Raw genomic sequence first — 25,526 nt, 5'->3', positions numbered from 1 at the left:
TCCAGGCTGTGCGAACAGGAACCTCCCAACCACTCTCATGCATACGGAAAGTCTTGCTCTGGTCTCAGCGTTGGGCTGTATGCTTGAGTATCAATACATCAAGGTTGTGCACAGCGCCCTGCAGCTATTCCTTTCTGTAAGACCCTAAAACACTACTCCATTAATTCAAGTGAAGAAAAATTTGCTACTCCATACAATAGCATTCTAGGGCATTGTGTGCTTTCAACTTTGTGGTAACAGTTTGGGGAGACCCCTTTTTCTATTCCAGCATGACACTGCCCCTGTGCACAAAGCGAGTTCCTTTAAGAAATGGTCTGGTGCGGAAGAACTAGAGTGGCCTGCACAAAGCCCAGACCTGAACCCCATTAAATATCTTTGGGGTGAATTGGAACACCAACTGTGAGCCAGGCCCCATTGCCCATCATCAGTGCCTGACCTCACTGATGTTCTTGTGTCTGTATGGGAGCCAATCCCTGCAGCCATGTTACTACATATTGTATAGTGAACTCAATTCAGTCCCTGCGTGCTGTCTTACTGACAGGTGACTGTTTTCATATGCTAACATGCTTATTTGAGTGCACGCCTTGTCACTCTTTTACACCAAAATGGACAATTGATCAAATTAAAAATGTCTTAGAGTAATTATTAATCCACCAATGGATATGATTTATTTAAATAGAGTCTGCATGTACTGCATGATGAAAAGGGAATACGAGAATCTGCTCATATGCTGAAAACAACAGATTAGCATTGTGTGCTATGCTTGTTGTAGTATATGACAGACAGTGCTCATTCACTGTGAAGCACGAAAATTCTTCTGCATATCACAGAGCCGTTTTTGGTCTGTTCTGCATAACGCGGTGGCTCATTTTAGCTTATCGGTGCCCATTCGGCCTGTTTCGCGGCCAACCCACTGACCTGCCCGGTTCTCCCGATGGCCAGTCTGCCCCTGATCGGCCCCAAAGTGCATCGGCCCACCGGGAAAATGCCCGGTATGCCAGATTACCAGTCCAGCCCTGATTAGATTGCAGAATTTTGCACTTCACTAATCACACTGGGCAATATAACCAACTGTGTTAAGCCTCCGTCAAAAACACACACAAACTGAAAAGCCATCACATCAAAATAAAAGCTTGATTCAAAATAAAAGCTTGTTGAGTGATATATAAGGAATTGCGACAGAAATGCATTACTACTGTATAGTAAAATATATTTAATTATTATTGTTATTACTATTATTATAAACCAATATCACACAAGCAAAAGATCTGTTGCAATGAATACATATTTTCATCTGTGTTTTAATTTATAATGTGATGCTCTGTTGTGCAGCACTACATTTGAAAAACAATGAGACCAATGTTGTGTTTAAGATTATGCTGTGAGGATCTGATTTACTGGAGTGCTTCATTTGATAAAAAAAAATGCAATGGTAAAGTTGAAAAGAATTGTTTAAAAGTAATTCTTTTTTTTTTTCATTTAATTTAATTTTTATGGATTTATTTGATTAGACAATTTTGATGATGAAATGTAATTAAACTAAAACATGAAATTCAGAAAAAACTAGCACCCTTATGTAGAATACTTTTTATTTATTTTAAATATATATTTTTTATTAATAATATACAACAAGTCAAAAGTATGATCAATTTCTGTGGCTGTTAAACTTTTAAATATATAGAACAAAGTTACTTAGTCCACATTTAATAGTCATGTAAGCATTCAACTGGTCCCCGTGTGGCAGTGACAACCACATCAAGGTTTTTAATGGTGAATGTTATTTAGATGTTGCGTGTCAGCTTAATTCATCTTCCTCCCAGGAACTGCTTAAAAGCCTTCTTACTTCTTCCTCTGAAATGCACACAAACACACACAATCATTTCATGCAACCTGACAAAAGAGTCAAATAGGAGTACATAATCTGACCTACAGTACATGCTTTACATTGCTGTGTTTCAAATTTTCTACCTGTATTGTGTTATTTTTTGATTTGTATAAGTAACCGGTGTCTAGAGCACATCAACATTTCAAGAAAGAGAAGGAACATTGAAAGGGAAAAGATAACAGTATAGACATCACCAGTTCACAGTATGAGTGCAAGCAAAGGAGCCCAGATATGATGGCTTCCAAATTATTCAGCTTTGTGGTTATGATATATAAATTAACATAACAAAACACTGATCACAATTAAGAAAACACAGGTACTTATAAACAATTACAGGTCTTTTAGAACAGCACCCATTTTTATTTTTTCTGAGAATTCATGTTTTAATAAAAGGTAAGGGGGCATTGAACATGTACAAGTTTGATTTTCTGTAGACTGACTATTTTATTACAAGAATTTACAGAGACTAACAGAGCCTACCCTTCAACCATTCTATTTTTTTTTTCCAGTGGTTTTTATTTTTACAATTCAAAAGGGTATAAATTGTACATATTCAAATGAGATGAGTTTGAATGTATTGTAGAGATTACTTTCAGTGTGCTTAATATTTTGATGGTTGTAAAATAGGGGCAAGTGACATGTTACATGTACTTGTGCAGAGCAAAACGCTGCTTAAAGGGATAATTCGCCCCAAAATGAAAATTCTCACATAATTTCTCCCCTTCATGCTATTCCAGATGTGAATGACTTTCTTTCTTCTGTTGAACACAAACGAAGATTTTTAGAAGAATATCTCAGTTCTGTAGGTCCTCACAAGCCAATTGAATACTTAAGTCATTTTTTACTATAAATCTGCACTTTCATTTTCACATTCTTTAACATGTTTAAAGTGAAAGTAGAGATTAATGACGAAAAAAAAGAAAAGACTTAAATATTGACCTGTTTCTCACCCACACTTCGCTTCTGAAGATATAGATTAAACCACTGGAGTTGTATGGATTATTTTTATACTGACTTTATGTCGTTTTAGGAGCTTCAAAGGTCTGGTCACTGTTCACTTGCATTGCGAGGACCAATTGTTTCTAAAAAAAATTGTTCTGCTGAAAAAAGAAAGTCATAAACATCTGGAATGCATGAGGGTAAGTAAATAATGAGAGCATTTTTATTTTTGGGTGAATGTTTAATGATCAACATCTCTCTTTTTTTCACAGAGACATATCTGTGTTAATGTGTATGAGAGTGCTGAGAGTGAAAGTGTCTTGATGGCCCGAAGAAGAAAACAATTTTGAAAACGCATGAACAGTGCATCAAATATCAGTTTGTAAGTGTAAAAATTAGAGCATTTACTGATAACTGAATTTTAAATGCTGAGTGTAGTGAGTCATAACGTTTTTTTCTATTACTTCTTAAATTCCATTTTTAGTTGAAGGTATCCCAAATAATTATTTGATTAAAAACACCATAAGTTCTCTGTGTTGTTTATGGAATGTTGAAACATAATCGAGGAAATTCCCCAATTCTCGCATTGCAGAGACACTTAGTGGTTAAAAATAGATATTACATCATAATGGTACTGAAAGTATTTATGCTCTTGATAAATATGTATTCCAAGAACATTGTAGTGTATAGGCTATAGCTGACTGACAATTAATGACTGTGTGTGGTAAATATGGTTCTGAGGCACAATCTTTTATTATTATGAACAGTCTGTTCATAGGTTCTTAAACAGATACACCATCCAAATCCAACATGTTCCAACTTCCCTGTCCCTTTCACCCTTTAAACTTATAATTAAACCAAAATGAATTAATGAAAAGGAACTCATTAAGTATATCCATCTTAGTGTATTATCTTACAACCTTTATATTGTGAATCTGAATCGGCTGCTTTGTTGAAACAGAGCTGCTCCCTGCAAGGTTCCAGTCCTCTATGTCTGTGGTTCTCAATCTGGTCATGTAGGCCCCCCCAACAATGTACATTTTGTATGTCTCCATTTTCTGAGACACCCAATTAAGGTCTAGGAGTCTCCACTAACAAGCTGATATTTGAATTAGGTGTGATTAAGGAGATATCCAAAATGTGTAGTGTTGGGGGGGGCCTCAAGGACAGGTTTGAGCACTGCAAGTCTAGGTAGTTCCCCACTGTAAAATGATGAAACAGGGAGTACGGAATGACTGATACCTCAAAATAAACCAGTCTGTTAAATTTTTACCATAGCTGCTAGAGCAAAAGACTGGTGAAAACCCTGGACTATTTTCACAATTAAAAGGCGAGTTCACCCAAAAATGAAAATTCTCAACATTTACGTACCCTCATGCCATTCCATATCTGTATTACTTTTTTCTTCTGCTGAACACAAACAAATATGTTTAGAAGAATATTTTGGCAATGCTCTGTCCGTCCTCACAATGCAAGTGAAAAAAGCACAAAAAGCACATAAAGGCAGCATAAACATAATCCTTATGACTCCAGTGGTTAACTCTATATCTTCAGAAGTGATATGATCATTGTGGGAGAAACCATATTTAAGTACTTTTTTTTTACTATAAATTCTCCTCTCTGCCCAATAGGTGGCGATATGCATGAAGAATGTGAATCGCCAAAAACAAAAGAAGAAGAAAGAACATGGAGATTGATAGAAAAAGGTGCTTAAATATTGATCTGTTTCTCACCCACACGTACCGTATAAATTCTGAAGATGTGTATTGAACCACTTGAGTTGTATGGATTCGTTTTATGCTGCCTTAATGTGATTTTGGAGCTTAAATATTTTGGTACCCATTCACTTGCATTGTATGGGCCTACAGAGCTGAAATGTAAAAAATATATATAATTAAAAAGAAATCTTAATTTTTGTGCAGAAGAAAGTCAGACAGACACATCTGGGATGGAATTAGGGTGAGAAACTGCTGAGAGAATTTTCATTTTTGAGGAAACTATCCCTTTAAAATTTTGGTCCCGAGTATCTGCGGAATGATTTATGACCTGGATGCAAATTCATGAGGTAAGGTGAGGTAGTCCTAGCAGGTGTTTCAGATGTATATATTCTGTAGATTTTTTTGTTGTTGTTGTATTTAAAGCATTTATTGAGTGTTTACGCGTACAGTAACACTTTCAAGGACATTTTTGAAAATGTTACCAAACCATTTGGGCAAATAAGTTTCAGAAAGGATAACTTTAACTGAAAGTTTCTCTGACAGCTGCACAAACAAATGCACTTTATAACCGCAAACTAGGAAGTGAAGTGAATGTTAAAAACGCCATCTGATGTAATATTTCATTAGGTAGAGGGAAATATCATAATTCTAGGTACTCTCAGGTTCATCACCTCCGCATGACCACCCGGTCCATGTAGCGTCAGTCCCTCCGCGCAGATCCCGGATGGAGCGGCCATTGGGCGGAAGTGAATAGAGGTGCACAATAACTGCGGGCTGGGAGAAGGAAAAATACATATAAACACTTGTAAAAAAAAATTACACGCACCGTGTGACAGCGTTGGATAAAATCCCCAAAACGCAGTGCCTCTGATACTCGCAGAAACATCTTTACGCCGGGAGTGCGCTCAAGAGTACCTGATCACCGGAATCAAGTCTGGAACTTGCTGAAAAAAAGCGCAGTTCAGCTTGCTCGGAGCCGAGAGGAACCCACGGGCTTCGGGTTACGCCGAGCACCCTCGCCGCCGCAGCTACTTCTTGTTTTTTTGCAAGACTCTTGCTGAATTCAAAGGGACTCTTGATGAATTATGTCTACCACCAGTATTGACCCACAGGTAGGTTAGAGTGGCACGGCGCCGGCGAGGCCTTTAGAAAGAGCAGGGAATGCGCGTCCAGCCTCCACCGCTTCTGCGGATACATTATGGGTATCTGCCCCTCCGCCGCTTCTCATATGCGCGATGGCTAACGAGTTAGCATTGTTTTGATGGGCTTGTGTTTTTAAAATTACATCCAACCATTCCCGTTTTTATCATGGCAGATCGCTAAATGCGTTTTGCTCCAGTGTGCCATCAGGATAAAACTTAAATTTAGTGCAGAATCTCTCCCATCAGCTTCCTGGAGTTAGAACCAGTTTTCACTAGACTCGGGCTGATCTGCGTGGCCGAAGAAATATTTCGCTAATTGTATGGACGTATAATTTCTTGCATGGCTAAATAAATATTTACTGAAGCACCCGTTTCTCTTTGAGAATGACGAGTGGCCCCTCATAATGTATTGATGTATTTGTGATGCTGTGATGAGTCCAATTGCATTAAGATCATGAAAGATTGCATTAAATCAAACGTGTTAATATTTTATTTTATTTTTTTATATCCATCTCTGCTGGCCAATGGGAAGACATCTAAAGGGCAAGACGCTAAAGGTTAGTTTGCCTGGGACGGTAGATGTTTATTTATGCGGCTTTGTTGTGATATATTCCTCTAAATCTTATATATATGCATGTATGTGTGTGTGTGTGTGTGTGTGTGTATATACATTATTTCTGTACATAATTTGAAATTAAAGGTCCACAATATTGGATGTTGCAATAACACATCTCTTAACGTGATGTTCCAGGTTCAATACAAGTTCAACTCAATCAACAGCATTTGTTGCATAATGTTGATTACCACAAAATAATTTAGACTTGGGAATGATTTCCCTCGTTTATTTGGGAAAAAGCAAAAATCAGGGGTATAGTAACACACTTACAATAGAAGTGTGTGGGGTCAGTCTATAAACATTCAAATGAACACTGTTTAAAAACTGTGGCCACAAGATGTAAACATTATATGTGTTGCCATGATGTTAATGTGATTAATTCAACTACTAACCTTATATGTGTAAAGTTGAATCCAATATTACAACTTTCTTGCCATGGCGACATAATACAGGTGTAAATTAGGGCCAGTTAATAAACATTAAAATGTACACTGTTTAAAAACCGTAGCCACAAGGCGTAAACATACGTGTTCAAATTATATTAATGAGGTTAAATTACCTACTAACCTTATCTGTGCAAAGTTAAATCCAATAGAATTATATCCAATATTTAAACTTTGTTGTCACGGCGACGTAACACAGGTAAACCCTGTAATCTGGTAAACACCATAATGTTAAAATAATTTTAACACACATAATGTTCACGTCTTTTGTATATACCTTTGAAACAGTGTGTATTTAAATGTTATGGACTAGCCCCATTCACTTCCATTGTAAGTGCCTTTCTTTAACGCATTTATTTATTATTTATTTATGTTTAAATAATTTTTTGGTGTTAAACATTATGCCAAAAATGCTGTTAATTGAGCTAATCTTGTATTGAACCTGGTCAAATTTCTCCATGAATATTGGGAAACTACATGCTGTAGCCTGCTGGTAAAATTTGGGCTTTCATTCTCAATTATTTATATCAAGTCAAGGCTTGGTTGCTGTGATAGAGATCATATATCATCCAAATGTTGTCTAGAAAAACTAAATGAGTATTTCCATCCATCACCTGATGGAGCCATGCCTACTCCTGGAGCACAGGAGCAATCAGCAAACTGCTGCTGTTGGATTATAACCATGCTGACATATCTTTTGGCTTTGGATGCATGGCTTTTTGAACACATTAAATAATTATGCTTCAGAATTCAGTAGCATTAACCGTTGAATGTGTGGATATTCTTCCTGTGGGCTTTTGTGAAATTGATTAGCTATGAGTCTCAATCAGTAGATTTTGGACAGTCCTCTTCATCTATGATTTTGTATCTGAGTGTATCTAGGATTGTGTTAGTCTGACAGAACATGTGGTTCATGACTCCCTGAGATCAGTGGTGTGACATTCACATTACTGTAATCATGTATCATTCAGTGAAGCTCTTCTGATATTAAAGTTGAATGGCATCCTGTGCCATTGGTTAACTTGTATCTTGAAACAGTGAAAGCTGTAGGCCATATGATGTTTTATGGGTTTGTTGTCAGATGTACTGAATGAAAAATAATCCTGACGTCAAACTTTTTGTTTTTTTATTTCAGTGCAAAATGGCTCTCTTCATCAAAAGGAAACCGTCCACGACAGTGACTTTGAACCATACCTCACTGGCCAATCTAATCCGGTGTGTATTTTAGTTTGTATTTGTCTTAGGGTGTGGAAAGGTGGGAAATTCATCACATTTACCCTGTACATTTTCACAATCTGTTTCTTCCTTTTGAAATTAACTGGTTGCAGTCATCTATTAAATCAATTTTTTTGCTGTCAAGGGATGACTAAGAAATATAAAGTCATTTTTAACAGTTCAGAGGAGGGGAAGTTTGAATGTTCTTCTTTTATTATTATTCCTCTATGGAGTACTATTTGTGTTAAATATTACATTTGGTTTACATTAATTCATTATTAAATAAATTGTAACAGTCATATCTCTGGTTATCCCTCAGAATAACAGTTACCAATCTATGACCGACCCATACCTGTCCAGCTACTATGCCCCCTCCATTGGGTTTCCATACCCCCTCAGCGAGGCCCCCTGGTCCACCGGCGGAGACCCACCAATCCCATACCTCACTCCGTATGCCCCCCTCAGCAATGGAGACCATCACTTCATGCATGACACAGTGTTCGGACAGCCGGGGGGTCTGGGCAGTAGCATCTATCCACACCGGTTTAACTTTTTTCCAGAGAACCCTGCATTTTCTGCCTGGGGAACTAGCGGCTCCCAGGGCCAGCAGACTCAGAGCTCTGCATATGGGGGCAGTTACAGTTACCCACCCAGTTCTCTAGGAGGCACCCTGGTGCCAGATGGGCAAACGGGCTTCCCCAGTGACACCCTAAACAAGGCGCCAGGTATGAACAGCTTGGAGCAAGGCATGGTAGGGCTCAAGATTGGTGGTGATGTAACAGGAGGTGGATCAGGAGTGAAAACAGTGGGCTCTGTGATCGGTGGAGGGCCAGTGGCAGCAGTGGCCACGGGTAATGGTGGAACTCCTATAGGCCTGCCACCCCCCAAACCCACATCCTGGGCAGCCATCGCTAGCAAGCCAGCCAAGCCTCAGCTGCTTAAGGTGAAGAGTAAGCCAGGGATGCCCATGCCTGGAGGCACCCTGCCCCCTCCACCCATCAAACATAACATGGACATTGGCACTTGGGATAATAAGGGGCCTGTGACGAAAGTGGCTTCCCCACTGCCCCCCCACCACCACCACCACCAGCAGCAGCCTCCCCTCCACTCCCAGGGTCACCTACCACCTCATCCCCATGGGCTTCCACCCCCACCTCAGCCCCCCATGCCATCTGCCCAATCACTTGCCCAGCAGATGGCTATGCAGGGCCCGCCCCCTCCACAGCCTTACCAGAACCACACCCCAGCTCCTCCCCCTCAAACCCGATGGGTTGCCCCACGCAACCGTAACCCTGGTTATGGCGGGGGCGGCAGCATGGACAGCAGTGGCTCCTCAAGTTGTGGAGGGATTGGTAACGGAGGCGGAAGTGGTCCTCCAGGCTCCGGGACCAACGAGTCGCACCCGGTCCTGGAAAAGCTCCGTGCAGCGCACAGCTACAACCCCAAGGAGTTTGAGTGGAATCTAAAAAACGGACGGGTATTCATTATTAAGAGTTACTCAGAAGACGACATCCACCGCTCAATCAAGTACTCCATCTGGTGTAGCACGGAACACGGTAACAAACGGCTGGATTCTGCTTTTCGCACCATCAACGGCAAAGGTCCTGTCTATCTGCTGTTCAGTGTTAATGGCAGCGGACACTTCTGTGGCGTCGCGGAGATGCGCTCGCCTGTAGACTACGGCACCAGTGCCGGCGTTTGGGCACAGGACAAGTGGAAGGGCAAATTTGATGTGGACTGGCTGTTTGTTAAAGACGTGCCCAACAGTCAGCTCAGGCATATCCGACTGGAGAACAATGACAACAAGCCTGTGACCAACTCCCGTGACACACAGGAGGTGCCTCTGGAGAAGGCCAAGCAGGTGCTGAAGATCATCGCCACCTACAAACATACCACCTCTATCTTCGATGACTTCTCACACTACGAGAAACGGCAGGAGGAGGAAGAGGTGGTAAGAAAGGTACTGTACATACTTCAGTCTCTCTAAAACCAGAAAATAGTTTCTTTATTTAGGTAAAAACAGATTTAGATGTGTTTCAATATTTTCAATAGCTGCATTGATTAGTGTGGGAATGTTAAATATTATTTTTAACAGTTTTGCCCAGACTGTGTTTCTCTATGAGGGTGTTGTATTTTAAGGTTTTGCAATGCCTATATTGAAAAAGTTGAATAGCTGTGTAGTCCCTGTTGAATAGTTAGATCCTGTTAGACCCTCTTAAGGTGAATGATCATCAGTGGCGATTAACCAAAGAACTTTGAACGACATGGGTTGAAGTGTACTAATGCCACTGAAACTGCCTACAGAAAACGTTTTTTAAAATTTTATACTAAATCAGTGCTGATGTACCTGCTTCATTAAGAATAATGAATTCTGCTTTTGATGTTTGGTGCTTCACTTTGGACATTATTCAGTAATCATGTTTTGAACTGGGGGTAAATGATTAAGTACTTGTTCAGCTTTAAATATTCGACTAATAAAAACACTGCTCAAATATTGCAATATAATTTTTCTTTGTGCCATTGCAACAATGAAACTGCTTATCTTGCCATTACAATCTTGCATGATGTTGTAAAAGGAATAGTTGACCCAAAAATTTACTTTATCAATATTTAAAGTGATTGTTTCGCTTCAGGAGACTTGGAATGTGAGTTTCTATGTGCGTATGTATGAGTGCTAATGTCATTTTTTTTATCTAGATGTTGTTTATGTATAGTGTTTTTCATCAGAAAAACAGGGTTAAAGGTTGAGTTGATTATGCATTTTATAGTACTGTACTACTATTTTGCTTGAAATGTACATCCTTAGTTTCAAATGCGCTGCTACTTTAGTCAATAGAGGTGTGAAGATTCGATACCGATTCTCTACCTAACGGTTACGATGCACGTGATATTTCATCATTACAAATGAAATGTCATGTGCAGGCAGATATGATCCAGGTTTTAATTGAGCAGGGTCATATAATAAAAAAAACTTGTATTAGTAGCATGTAAATGTGGTAACACAGGATATGTTGCAACCGTGAATTTCCTATTCATTTTGGGTTAGGGAAAAGGGCGCCAGGCTGATAAACGGAGACGCCTCCGCTTGTCCAGCCCGTTTACGAGAATTCAATCACATTGTCATGCAGGACTGTTATCGGCACACACTGTGAAAGATAAACATGTTTGATCTTTTCCCGGCTGCCACGTGCCATTGACCAATAACTGGTGATTGTAATCAACTGGTTAGTTCCCTTCAGAACAGTCTGCAATCGCTACTTATTTGGAGCATTCACTATAAAGAGAATGAATTAACAAGTGAGTGTTTTAGTTTACATCCAATGTCTGCCCACCAGACACATTTAAGCGAAGTTCTATTCTTGGCTAAACTATTTTACGGAGAAATTACACACTTTATTGAGATACAAAAATGTGAAAAGGACGAGGCAGGGGGCTGTGATGCGGTCCAGTAAGGCTCTTTATTTATTTGAATTTGTATGTCTGTGTAGTCCTCTCCAATTAAATCAACACTATACATTTAAATATAAATATATCCGAGCGTCTGCGTGGAGTTCGCCTAGATACTTAGAAATAAGAAAATAACAAACGACTGCGGCCAGAGTTTTAATCCGTGCTTCTTTCTTTAATAGTTTACACACCAGTAGTGGAACACACCGGACATAAACACACAGCAGAACCGCCAACACCTGTGCGCATGCCCACTCCCCATCTACGGCAAGCCCCGAGGGGATAATGTACTGCACACACATATATGCACCATACAGTGTATAGGCACTCAATGTTACAACAATTAACTACATTCAAAATTATGTCTGTTACATAAACTCTTCAGCTTAACAATAAACATTTAATACGACACGCCAGTCACTTGTGTCGGTGTCGTTTTCTCTCTCCCTCTCTGGCGGTCGCGTGGCCGTTTATCCTCTCTCCCCATGCTCACTTAAATTAAAGGTGTTAAGACATAATTTAGCTCTGGTGTAAGCGCCCTTAACGCCGCTGCCACAAAAAGCAATATTAACATAATCTATATTGTAATCAGGGTTGAAGGCAACAACAACTTGCGTTGGTCAAATGGATGCAAACAGTTTTGAATAATGACACAGAAAGCCAAACTCGGCAACATCCATCCATCCAATTAAACATTTTTAAGTGCGCTTTCTTTCTCACGTGCTCGCTCCTGCTGCGAGAAGGTTAGTGCAGTATGAGATGGACACATTGGGTATTAATATATAATGATAATCGATGCATACTTAAATACCGTAATCGTTGCATAAAGTTTTCTTTGATAGATCAGTGCACTTCGATGCATTTGTTCCACCCCTATTAGTCAAGGATCAAACTTATATTTGATAAGTAAAGCCTTTAGAAGGATGGGTATTTTGAGAAAATATAGTGAGTCAAGGACTATTAAGGCATAAAAAAAGAAATATTCACTTGCTTTAAATTTTGAATTTTAGTTCAACCTATTTTTCATAAACAACATCTACAGTCTATTTAAAACAATTGTTCATAAAAACATACATTCTAAGTCTTCTGAAGTGATGCAATCACTTTAAATAATGTTCATTTTCTTTTTGGGTGAACTATGCCTTTTACAACATCATGTATCCTCAGTGCCCATGCCAACCAATGCTTTGTAAAGAGTTGTAGCTGTGATATTTTACTAGTATTCACAGTTGAATGAGTAATTGATTGATCGATTACTTGTGCATAACCCTAGCTTTAGTGACATTTTAAGGACAACACAAACTGCTTTTTAACTCTTTAAAAAAACACTAAAACTGCATTTTGGTTTACTTAACATTCATTTAAAGTATGATTACTAATATTTTAGGAATTCCATTGATAATGTCTTATTCAATAAATTATTTGTGCTCTGGTCAGAAAAAAAAAAAGTCTTAATTAAGAACTTTTATTTCTTATTTACTTTGATTTAAGACAAATTAATGATTATTGATTTCAATCTTTTTCATTTCCACTGACAGAACTTGGAGCCTGCACCTCTCCAAACCCGATCCCGACTGGATCAAGTAAGCTTTTCTTTTCTATTTGTTTGATTGTTTTTGTTTGATGGAGTAAAAATTAAACACAGAGCTTGTGTTTGTACAGAATAAAGCCTTTCTGATTGCTAGTTGAATGCACTGGTGGAATGTTGTAATTAAATATTTATTTTATTTTATAGTAACTTCCCTTCATCTCTCTCCTCTAGGAACGCCAGAACCGAAATAAACAATAGAAGGCTGCCCCCTACAGCTGATGAGCATTTGTTTTAGGACTGACCATTTGAAAATGAAATTTAAAGAGGACACAAAATGAAATTTAAAAAAATAAACAATCATTATGTTTTTCTATTTAATTCTGGTAACTTCAGCCAGCGTCAGACTCGAGCCTCTGCGCTTGTGGCTTCACCTGTGGGGGCTGAAGTCCAATAGCGCCTCTCAATGTTGTCATCATTTCGATTTTTCTTTCTCTTCTTTTTTATCATTTGGTATTGTTTCCATACCCCTCTCCCCCCTTTGACCAACCAATATCTGCACAAGTCTTTCTTTCATCCTTTTTTTGTTTGTTTGTTTCTTCAGCCCCACTGCTCATTATTGCCCATCAGAGTTGGTTAACCAAAATGAGTGGGTAGTGAATTTTGTGATGTATGTGTGTATCAGGGATGGTGATGGAGTGTGTCAGTCATGTCAGATGGAAGAGTTGATGGGACATGTTCAAGCGGGAGAGGGCATCTTCAGCATCAGTAACTGTTATTGGCCAGTTTTATGTTCTGTAGATCCAGAAGGTGTTTGAACCCATTTGTGGAGTATCGTGTAACTGCGTAGAAGGGACAATGAAATGTGTCTTGACATGATGAGATGATGTTATAAAAAACAAAAAAAGCTATATTTTTTGTATTATGTAACACTTTACTTTTTTTTTCTTCAGTGACAAGCCATGTATGTCACAATTCTTTGAACTTTTCTTTTTCCTTTGTGTTTGTCCTGCTTGGAGCCTTAACATTTAAAATTTACGGTGTCATCAAAACCGTTTAATAATGGCTGTTTTATACCTCATATGAAACAGCATTATCAGGGAGAAGACATCACATGCATCCTTACCCAAGGGAAGTCGACATTGTCACTGGCTGGACTAAAAAAAAACAAAACAGTAAAACTGGTTTTAGTTATTGTTCGAAGACGAGTGCTGACACTCTGTTCACATACCTACTTGTTCAAAGAGCAGAAATGTTACTACTTACTGTTCCAAACCCCACCCAGCAGAGGTCGCTGTTTCTTTAAACCAATCTGAGAGATGTAGCAATTCTATGCTTTCATTTGAAATCACTTTAGATTCTTCACTTTTTTTGTTTCTTGTTCTTTCTTAACAAATGTAATTTTATCGCTTTTTTCCTTCCCCATTTTCTCAGTATATTGCTAAGCTTTAACGTAGGATTATATAATTATAACAATAACAAAGAACGCCTCAAAACTTGTAACCTGAAAATTAATGTTACTGATTTACTGTTAAAATTAAGAGGACAAAAACAAACAAACAAACAAAAAAAGAGTATATGGTTTCTGTGTGTGATTTTCTAGGACCTGCTTGCTGTTTTGTGTGTTTGTGTGTGGGAGAGCAGAATTGAACCATGTGAGTGGTTTCAGATTTCTAGAGTCATATAACAAAAGATTCATGAAAATATATGAAATGCTAAAAATATTTAAAATAAAAAAAGAATTACAAGACAAACATTTAAGTCACCCCTGAAATGAATATGCATTGTATTGGAAGGTCACTATCTATCACATTCTTAGATTTGATCATGTTCATTATTAAAATAATACTATATGGTGTAATTGGTCTATGATACTGTTCTTTTTACTGCTTTGTGAGACTGTCTATGTGAGGATTGTACTGTCATTGTGGCAGATTGGGTAGTTGATTGTTTTTGCACAGAGATGCCCAACACAAAGAAAGATTTTTGTGTGACCATTAACTGATAGGGTTTAGTTAGATTTGGAAGGTGAAGAAAACACCTTGGCACAACAGAATTACATTTTTGTTTATAATTTTTTTTAATTTCAAAATAATTTGGGATTTAGTAATATCCATGGTTTTGTGAGAATACCCATGATTTATATATATATATAAAAAGAAGAAACAGCCTAGAAATAGAGCTAATTATGAAAATTGTGGAAATAATGTAATCCCCGTCATGCCTGGGCATATTTAAGGTGAAAGTTTGGTAAAGAATAGTTTATATTTGACATGTTATCTTGTAATTAAATTAATAAGGCTGTGTTATCGGTTTGTCATGTTCAGAGAGAAATAGCTATCATATTGTGCAAATATTATTTTATTAACTGCACATTAAGAACACTATCAAACTACAAACAACGTGTTACAGTAAAGACTCAATGAAAAGAAACATTATGTGCATGCCTATACTGTAAACATTTTTTTATTATTAAATGATAAACTTAATATATTAACCTTCTGAGACTGTAAAAATCTGCTTGTCACTTTATAAGGTATTGTTTATCACTGTAAAAATGACAGAAGAGCACATGATGACATGAATAGTGGCTCTTCTGGAGCAATGACCAATAAACATGTAGAGATAGTGCTCAGTATCACTCACACAAACCCTGAACACAATCAGGGTAGCACAGGTGAAATTAAAATAATGCAGTAAACATGAACTAAACTACATCAAATGTAACACAGAACACCCCAAAGGATATAAAAAATAAGAAGAAACATATCTATTCCCATAAGATATAATGAAATGTAATGGGTCACGCAGGGAATTGTAGGAACGCGCGATTATTGTTTTTTTACCGTAATTTTAACAATAATTTATTGTAAAAAGTACATATACTCCTAATTGTTAATTATACAGGGGAATCATAATTTTACATCTTTTTTGTACAACATACAATTTTACAAAACATATTTTTTACAGCATTTTTGTGTATTGCCTTTTAAAAAATATATATTTTTTAAAACGTATATTTTACGGTAAATACTCGTTAAGCAACATACTTATTTAATAAATTTTTTACTGTAGCATTTTTATTTTATTTTTGTCAGTCTTTTACCATTTTTTACAGTATAGCACTTACATAGACTGTTGAGATTCAACATCATTATTGAGAACACTTTAAGACAATGGTTACCTTATGCATTGTGAAAAACTCATGGATATGTGCATAACAGTAGATGGGCTATGATGGGCCACACATGTACATAGCAAAATTATTTCCTAAAGATCAAATAAATAATGTAGAAAAGGTGTTGAATTTATTATTGAAACAGGGAACAAAAAGTATCTCCTTCAGACGTGTGGATTCATTAGATAACAGAATAGATTGTCTGAATTGATTGGCGGCCATCTTGCTTTTACCCATCCAGCCCATCAATAAATCAATAGACATAAGGGGAGGAGTGGGTGATTATGTGGAGTTCAGGTAGAAGGTCAAAAATATAAACCCAGGTGACAGATTTGGATGAAATAAGGCTTTTTTGCATTAACAGAGAAAGTCAATGTAGATGACTGCAGTTTTTGTTTCAAAATTTAAAAACAATCCTTGTACACACACAAACATATTTTCACCTATTTTTAAGATTGACTTATTTGAATTTGAGAACAAAATTCCATCAAATTGAATTGTGTTTATATATATATATATATATATATATGGAATTTTGTTATGAACAATAATTGAATTTCACATTCCTGTCAGCTCCCAAATTAATATTCCTATCATGCACCCGCAAACCAAGCGGCCTCACTCAGTTCCTGCTCAGTCAAATACAGCACTGTGGCTTGCCGAGAATTAATGCGCACTTCTTCAGTCTGCATTCTGCACATCTCCCGTGTTGTCGCTCATATTCCGAGACGGGTTTGCCGTTTTTAAGACCCCTCTCTTGGCATTCACCGCGTGCCTTAATTGTATGGATAATAAATCAAGGTCCGCCGTGAACACGCAGAGTGGCGGGCCCATGTCGCCACCCTCCATGACGCGCGCGCGCGACCGCACAACCACAAACACACCAGAGCAAGCTGCTCTTCAAAGAGTACCGCAAAGAGGGATGTCGTAATGCGTTTGGATAAAACAACAATAGCCTACAATGTCAAAATCAAAATACTAATCATAATATGGTTTTATAGGCCTCGTTGTTTTCTGTTTCTGCTGGAAGCAACACAGTCAAATGATAAACCATATTATAAAGCATTAGTGTGTACTAAGAAATACGCAGAGCAGGCCATGAAATGGCCTATAAATGCACTCCCCATGAGCAGCTCTGGGAGCCTGCAAGATTCTGCACCCTCAATTCAAGGAGCCATTTCTATTGTGCCCCTTCTTTTGAGTCTGGAATTTTTGTGCTTCAATGGCAATGCGTTTAGGAATTTGAAATCCCAAGAATGTCCAAATAAAGCATATAAGGAATGTATCAGCGTAAACCAAGGAATTGCATTGTGGACGACAGAATGAACGTAGCAGCCACCGGCGCGTCGAAAATCTCGCACATTGTTATGATTCTCACTCATTTTGCTGACCTCTGCAGTAGTGCATCCCTTAGACTACATCAGCTGTAAAAAAAAAAAAATTAAATAAAAATGATAGGCCTAATAATAAAAAAGTCTTAAAATCTCAAAATACAGATATGTAACTGTTTTACAAAAAACTGTCAATCAAGCTTATCTAACAAATATATTATCACTGCCAAACCAAGCGAAATGACTTAAACACCATTACAGTCCAGCAAACACGATGCTCCATTTTCTTCATCGAGCATCCTTTGAGCCACCGCCGTATATCTGTTGCATCCCGCCGCGAGGTCACGTCTGTCGTTTAACGCTGATTACGCTGATTGTATCCCGTTTTTAATCGTAATCGTCTCCTGCTGCATTGTTAAAGGGTCTCGTTGCGTCTTGGCTTCGTTGATCCAGTATGGAGTGATCGTATGGAGTGATCAGTGATTCCGCGCGCTCGCCCTCCACTGCTGATTGGACTCAAACGCGAGAGGATTACATCGGGACACGGTGACGTCATGACCCGCACCGAGGGCCCCTCCCCTCCCGTTAACCAAATCCCCATCAGTACGATGCCCTTGAAAACCAGTGAGGCTGACATTCCGAGGAATGAGAACCATTAGCGCCCTTTGCATTCAGTTGCTGTAAAGGCTACCCAAAATTGCCCATATATAACAATAAAGTAGAACTGCTTCATAGATTTTTGTCTGGTTCATTGTCAATCTTTACAGAAGGAGATTGAGACGTGCAATCCCCACCCTCTCAAAAAATAGGCTAACATTGTATTCAGGGGTTGTGTTAATAATTTAGGGATTGTTCACCCAAAAATACAAATTATAATCATTAGGCTCTCATCATACTTTAGCCATTCCAGATGTGTATGACTTTCTTTGTTCTGCTGAACACAAATGAAGATTTTTAGACTAATATTTCAGCTCTGTGGGTGCAAAAAGGACTTAAAAAAGTACTTAAATATTGATGTGTTGCTCACCCACACTTCTGGAGACATATAATTAACCACTGGAGAAATGCATACCAACCCGTAGCCTATAATAGAGAAACAACTGTTATACACCAAGTTTAGATAAACGTTTTAATGCAAAGAGGAACTTGACATTAGATTTGATTATTATGACTGATAAATAAGTTAATAAAATAATATTTGCACAATATGATAGCTATTTCTCTCTGAACATGACAAACCGATAACACAGCCTTATTAACCTAATGCCCCCTCTACTAATTTGCTCTCAGCGCCCCCTGGCATCCATTGAACGCCCCCTGGGGGGGTGGTATACCGCCCACGTTGAGAACCCCTGGTCTAAATTATGAGACTAATTTTCTTTCTTTCTTTTTCTTTTTATGACATTTTTAAGTATAAGACTATACTTTGCATCATTAAAACGAAATACGAGAAAACACGCCCAAACATAGCTCGAAGAGTCCAAATAGGATCTGATGTTGAATTTGCGCACTGCACCAGATTCTTCGGTCGTGCGACTTTCTGACGAGACTCGTAAACATAGGCCCATCTAATTTCTACAAATATAACAGGACATTTTGTAAAAAATGGATTTGAATATAGCATGCCAAGAAGACTTTAATCCATCCACCATCTTTAATTCACCTCACTTACAATCCCCCTAATTTCCACTGAAAATGTGTGCAATCCATTAATAGATGTTCAACAGGGGATATGGTTATTTATTCTTCCCTTGAACAGATATTTTGGGCTTACTTCCGTCTCTACCGTGCGTGGGAGGAGTTGAGTCTTTGCATTACAATAACGCCTTGACGATTCATCCCGTGAGTCTCTGCTCCTTCAGCGGCCTGTCCGCCCAACGCGCGACCGGGGCCTCTCATCACAAGACGTCCGCACAAATACAAGTCGGTGCAGGAGGGAGGCTTTGGTGATGCAGCGGTGCGGTTTATCGGCTTTGTCATTGACGAGTAGTCAAGATAATGTAGATGAATAACAACTGAAACAGCCCATTGAGTTGAAGTAACTGCCTGCACCTGCTTCTACTGTCATGTATATCTAACCCTGCTGGCGAGGTCAAAGAAACCTCATATTATTTAAGGGATTATTAAAAGACGTTTAGACCTTCTCGTTTAGTAGCTATAGGCCTAATAAATGATTGCTACTGCTTATGACCTTTTTAGATGTGACTGTAGACTACCACTGTTTGTTATTTAACATTATGAAAGCATATTAAATGTGTAGTCATCCCTGGAGAGCTTTATTATTTGAGAGGTATAAAATGTGAATTAATCTCGGATAACATCACAGTCTTCGGTTAAATCACATGGTCAAAAAAAAAAAAAGACAATTAAAAAAATAAAGTACAGTACACTGACAAAGCTAGCTGGACAAAATACAGGTTTACCTCTGAAGAAAAAAAATGTTACTCTAAAAATGTGCTTCACGTGGTAACATCTACAGTAAATCAACTGGTTTGCTTCAAATCAAGAATATTAATTAACATCACTGAATCAATCTGTAAGCGTAATGTTGCACCAACAAACCAAATGTTTAGGATTAGATTAAGCAGAAATGTCTCTTTTTTTACAGTAACAGTTGATGTTACCACGTTTTATGTTGTAGTTAAAAAGGCGAATATCTTTTAAAGGGGTAGTTCACACAAAAATACAAATTCTCTCATAATTTACTCACCCTCATTACATCCTAGTGAAAGTGAAAGTGGAGATTTAGAGAAATAAAAGGCCATACGTTTTGATCTGTTTCTCTCCCACACCTATTTTATTGTTTCTGAAGATATTGATTAAACCACTGGAGTCGTATGTATTACTTTTATTTTCTTTATGTGATTTTTAGAGCTACAAAGGTCTGATCCATCCACTTGCATTGCATGGACCAACAGAGCAAATCAAATCTTTGATTGTGTTCTGCTGCAGAAAGAAGTCATACACATCTGGGGTGGCATGAACTATCCCTTTAATGGTGAATGTGTTGCCTATGACAAAAATTTTACAACATTTAAAGACTAAATTTTCAAACTTGTTTGAGCTTCCTGTGCTCCACATTCCCACTTGTTTGCTTTTGCTCTTCTTATATCTTTTTATTTTCTTTCTCCATCTGTTTTATCCTTTCATTCCGTTTGCTATCTATTCTTCCTTCGTTCCTTCCCATCTTATTTTCTTCACATCAACTCCTCTTCTGAATCTTTTTCTTCTGAACTTTCCTCTCTTCCTCCCACGTGTTTCTACAGCACTATGTTCAATATGAGATCCACTTTGCCCTACATGTCTCAGCTGATTGGACCAGCTGCTCAACTCAAGTTCACCATAGCAACTATGAATCAGTCGCTCAGCAACGGGTTTTACTTTCACCCCACTTCCTACTCAGGGACCCCCATCTCCCCACAGCCAACAGTCCAGTGGATGAATCTGATAATAGGTGATGGAGTTTCACAGTGCTGATCATAGCAGTGGGCAGCTGAGATGAACTTAGAATAAGGTAAAAATAATGGTGGGCACATTAAGGTGAAAGATCATCAGCAAATACTTATGGGAGAGTGTCTGCGTGGACAGATACTGTATGTGTGTCTGCCTGTTCTGCGCTCATCTCCTCTGTTAAGTTTGTTCTCTCTGTATGCATCATGTTAGGCAGGATGGGAGTGCTTAACTTAAAGAGATAGTTTACCCTAAAATGAAAATTCTCTCATAATTTTCTCACCCTCATGCCATCCCAGATGTGTATGGCTTTCTTTGTTTTGCTGAACACAAACGAAGTTTTTAGAATATTTCAGCTCTGTGAGTCCTCACAATGCAAGTGAATGGGTACCATCATTTTGAGAGAAAATGTGTGGGTGAGAAACAGATTAATATTTAAGTCCTTTTTTACTATAAATGATCCTCCTTGCCCAGTAGGTGGTGATATGTACGAAGTATGCTAATAGCCAAAAACAAAAGAAGAGGAATGTGAAAGTGAAAGTAGAGATTGATAGTATTATTCCTTAAAGCTAAGTCATGTGGTGTATTTTTGAACTTGTGTCATTTATTCAAGTGCAGCCCACACTCCAATAATTATATGGCTGATGTAAGCGATAAGTGATGATGTAGCACAATCTTGTTACTTTGCGATCACATGTAAATGGATCATGGCTGCAGTTTGATAAGCTCACTCAGAAAATAAATTATTTTAATTTTAGAATGGATGTGAACAAAATATGCCTTGGCATGAATCTCCAAAATATAATTTGTTTATCCAGCATCACCAATATGATACAAAAAAGACATTACTATGACATTACATTAACATAATTCCTCTCTGTCATTCCTGTACATGTTTACGGCCATTGGAGTCATGTTTGGATTTTAATAATTAAAACAAACAATTTAGGCCATCAACTCTCACTTGCTAAACAGATGTGTTGCTCCTTATCACAAAATACTTGATTGCATTCCATCAACCCCCTCCACATGCTCCACATGGAAGTCTCATTTCCAATCATGCTCATTTGCATTAGTAGATGATGACTAATTAATCAGTCTTCTTTGGGATTTTTGTTGGGTGCAGAAGGAATATTGTCATATATTATATCATTTGCTAGACCGATATGAACCCTGTTTATAAAAATACAACAGAAAAATTGTCATCTCTTGGCCTTGGCCTAGAGTGTTAAGAAGAATGGACAAAAGGATAGAAATCAAAGAGAGAAAAGAGGAGAAATGAGAGAGTAGTAGAAATTATAATAAGTGACAGATGAGTGACACAAGTAATTCAATTTACAGTAATGAGATAAATGCTTATTTTATGAAAAGACGATTTAGCATTTTAGTAATGAGAACGATTCAGTTGAACGAATAAGCCATCATCTGTACTTGAACAATATTAAACGATTAAGCTTTTTAATATTACCCAATAACAAAAAACGTGGCTGATACATATCGTTTCCAAAGAAATTAGCCTAATTTGACATGACTTGAATTTTAAATCTGTTTAAAATCATAATCTTTGTTTACTTTATTGTCACAAGTGTTTGTGTATGTGCGTATGCATTGGCCAGTCTTCCTCTGACTATTTGAGGAAGATATTTTGTGAATGTATGCTCTCTCATGTATACTATTTCTTAAGATGGGTAGATTAACTGTGACTGTCTTCCAGCAGTTTATGACCCAGTTTCCAATGGCAATGCCGCTAGTTTCTTCCATCTCTCACAATGTCAGTTTATATGACAGAAGCCTTCAAAAATATAAAATTATCTGCAATAGCTATTCGACCACGTGGCATATACTAAATTACATGTAATGGCATATAAAGAAAGAAAGAAAGAAGTTAGAAAATAAAATGTTACACGCACACACACACACACATTTCTTTTTCACTCCAAAATGATGGTTTGTAATGCGCAGTATTAAAAAAACAGGACATACAAAATATTAATCATCATGATTGACTGTTATAACATAAAAAGCTCCCTTATTTGTCAAAAAACATGTTTGTTTATATTTTTGTGGGGCCGGACCCAGATTTGATTGGACAGAAGTTTAATCCTTGATCAGTTTCGCCAGGTCAAATAGGCGTTTACCACATGCGAGAAACTCGAGCGGCAAGGGACGTTGGACGAATACAATCATATTTGCTGATAGGATGAACATCAGGAGAGAGAATGCAGTGCCAGTTGATGACCAAGACTGTGGACGGCTCTTCTGCGCTTCGATGAACTGCATGCCCCACGGCCAGAGTCTCGCAGATGGAGTTCCCACGCAAACCTCCGAAGAATTACGCATGGGCCACAACATAATCGAAGAGACAGCACCGGAGACGGACAAGACAATCTTTCAGTGTTTGGAAGATGGGTTTCATGTAAACACCATGACGAACAGAAGAACAATCGAAAAGCCCAGCTCGTTGCGGCTACTGATCAATGCGCGTGAACGGAGGCGCATGCATGATCTGAACGATGCACTGGACGACCTGCGAGCTGTCATTCCATACAGACCGAATCAAAGCGTGAGACTGTCCAAGATCGCAACGCTGCTCCTGGCAAAGAACCACATTCTGATGCAAGCTCGAGCCTTGAAGGAGATGACTAGTATAGTTCAGCAACTGGACCTTACACAAAACATTATGACATCACAAATACTGTCACGAGCGCATTAAAATTTTTCTTTCTTATTTCTTTTTTATATGTATTTATAAGTAAACTATTGTAGTTACAATAACGATGTGTAGCTACAAAAACGAATTGGTTTCACAAAATAATTACAGTGCATTTTGACTCTTATGCAGCTAAATAACCTGTCAAATAAAGTGTAGTAAATTTTTTACTTTTTACTGTACATTTTTACTGTAGCCATACACTGAAAAAACAATTCTGTAATTTGAACGGTACAATACTGTACAACTGCTACAAGGGAAAAAAAAGTTAATTAATTAACAAGTATTAACTGTAAATTATACAGTAGATTTGTATTTTATTTTTTGAAAAGGCAACACATTTCGATGTAAAATAAAGAATGATTTACCTGTATAATTAATGTTAAAAAAATTACATCGTGTATAACAAGAGAGTATGTGTACTTTTTACAGTAATTTATTGTTAAAATTACAGTAAAAAAACAATAATAAGGCATTCCCACAATTTATGGGAATATTTCATTGTATTTTATTGGAATATGTTTCTTCTTATTTTTAATATCAGTTATGTACACTGGGGTAGCCTATTCTGTGTTATATTTGATATGGTTTAGTTAATGTTTACTCCATTATTTTAATTTCACGTGTTACCCTGATGGTGTTTTGTGTTTGTGTGAGTGACACTGAGCACTGTCTCGCGTTGATTGGTCATTGCTCCTGGAAGAGCCACTATTGGTGAACTTCATGTCATCATGTGCTCTTCTGTCATTTTTACAGTGATTAACAATACCTTATAAAGTGAAAAACAGATTTTTACAGTTTCAGAAGTTGTTAATCAAGTTAATTTCGTTTTTGTTTACTGTAAAATTAACAGTACGTTTTTTTACTGTGCCAGCATGTCATGTAATTTACAAGTTTTAAACTGTAAAATGTACAATGTTTTTTTTTTATTTTTATAAACCAACAAGATTTTTGTTTACAGCATAGTCTTAATATATGTTACTATTGATTACATTTTATGTCACATCATGTAAAGTATTAATATTGTGGAATGACGTTTTTAAATTAAAAACAGACATTTTTTTCAAGATGCTCATGTCTTGAGGTTTTGGTTTGGTTTTGGAAAAGAAAATAATATTTTGTTTCATTAGTAAGTATTTATTTGCTTTCATTTATTTTGAAACAGGGAAAATGAAGTCACCAAAATGCAAACACTTGTCAAGTTGTTCAAAACAAGCCACAGCTGAGAACATTTTGTACTCTGAGTATGTTAAGTTTGGTCACACAAACTGTATTATACTGTAAGTAGGCTGAAACATAAGAGTATTGGTCTTTTTTTTATTTTCTTTGAAAATGGTATGCTCATTTTAGTATACAACAGGGCTTAAGGCCCCCTAAAAGGCACTTATGATTTTATTTTAAAACACCAACCAAGCAAACACCACAGAATTCTTCAAATCATCTTATTTATTTTGAGGCAAAAAAAATAATTTCAAGTCACCAAAGTCACCTTGTTTCCGGGGCTGAAGGCCCCCATAAAACACATCTTAAGTTGGGGGAGTAGAGATGTTATGAAGAATAACAATAACAACAATGGATATTCATTTGATTATAGATATACTTGAGAGGTTGTGAAATGCCAAATGTGATTGAAATTAACAGAAAATGTGCCAAAAGTGGTTATTTTGAATAAGCATTATCTCAAATTTGATACTCAAAAAAAGCATCTTGCTGTCTTAAAAGTATTTGCATAAGTTGACAAATTTCATCCAATAAAAATTGCCCCTGTATATTATATTACTGCATCCCTTTATATCCCCATGTGTGTATATGCGTATATATATATATATATATATATATATATATATATATATATATATATATATATATATATATATATATATATATATTGTTTACAGAAAAGGATTTTAATTTCTTGCATCAT

At 37.4% G+C, this 25,526-nt stretch overlaps 2 protein-coding genes across 2 annotated transcripts; both read left to right on the top strand.

The window, feature by feature from the left end:
* The first annotated feature begins 5,260 nt into the window (after positions 1–5,260).
* On the top strand, positions 5,261–16,850 carry LOC127631071 (YTH domain-containing family protein 1-like). Its single transcript, XM_052109036.1, has 6 exons — positions 5,261–5,654; positions 6,217–6,241; positions 7,879–7,958; positions 8,278–9,918; positions 12,944–12,988; positions 13,168–16,850. The coding sequence occupies exons 1-6, from the start codon at positions 5,628–5,630 to the stop codon at positions 13,192–13,194; spliced, it is 1,845 nt and encodes a 614-aa protein (XP_051964996.1). The 5' UTR covers positions 5,261–5,627; the 3' UTR covers positions 13,195–16,850.
* Positions 16,851–23,028: 6,178 nt separating this feature from the next.
* si:ch211-196c10.13 (class E basic helix-loop-helix protein 22) lies at positions 23,029–23,605 on the top strand. Its single transcript, XM_052108197.1, has one exon. The coding sequence runs from the start codon at positions 23,093–23,095 to the stop codon at positions 23,603–23,605; it is 513 nt and encodes a 170-aa protein (XP_051964157.1). The 5' UTR covers positions 23,029–23,092.
* Positions 23,606–25,526: the final 1,921 nt, after the last annotated feature.

Source organism: Xyrauchen texanus, chromosome 37, assembly GCF_025860055.1.
Source record: "Xyrauchen texanus isolate HMW12.3.18 chromosome 37, RBS_HiC_50CHRs, whole genome shotgun sequence".
NCBI classification, from domain to species: domain Eukaryota; kingdom Metazoa; phylum Chordata; class Actinopteri; order Cypriniformes; family Catostomidae; genus Xyrauchen; species Xyrauchen texanus.
Note: the sequence above shows the minus strand (reverse complement) of the source record. Positions and strands in the feature narration are given on the sequence as shown.

Coding starts and splice junctions, on each gene's coding strand:
- LOC127631071 (XM_052109036.1), top strand. CDS start 5,628: ATGTCTACCACCAGTATTGACCCACAG. Junction 9,919..12,943: donor AGGAAGAGGTGGTAAGAAAG/GTACTGTACATA, acceptor TTCCACTGACAG/AACTTGGAGCCTGCACCTCT. Junction 12,989..13,167: donor CCCGATCCCGACTGGATCAA/GTAAGCTTTTCT, acceptor TCTCTCCTCTAG/GAACGCCAGAACCGAAATAA.
- si:ch211-196c10.13 (XM_052108197.1), top strand. CDS start 23,093: ATGAACATCAGGAGAGAGAATGCAGTGCCAGTTGATGACCAAGACTGT.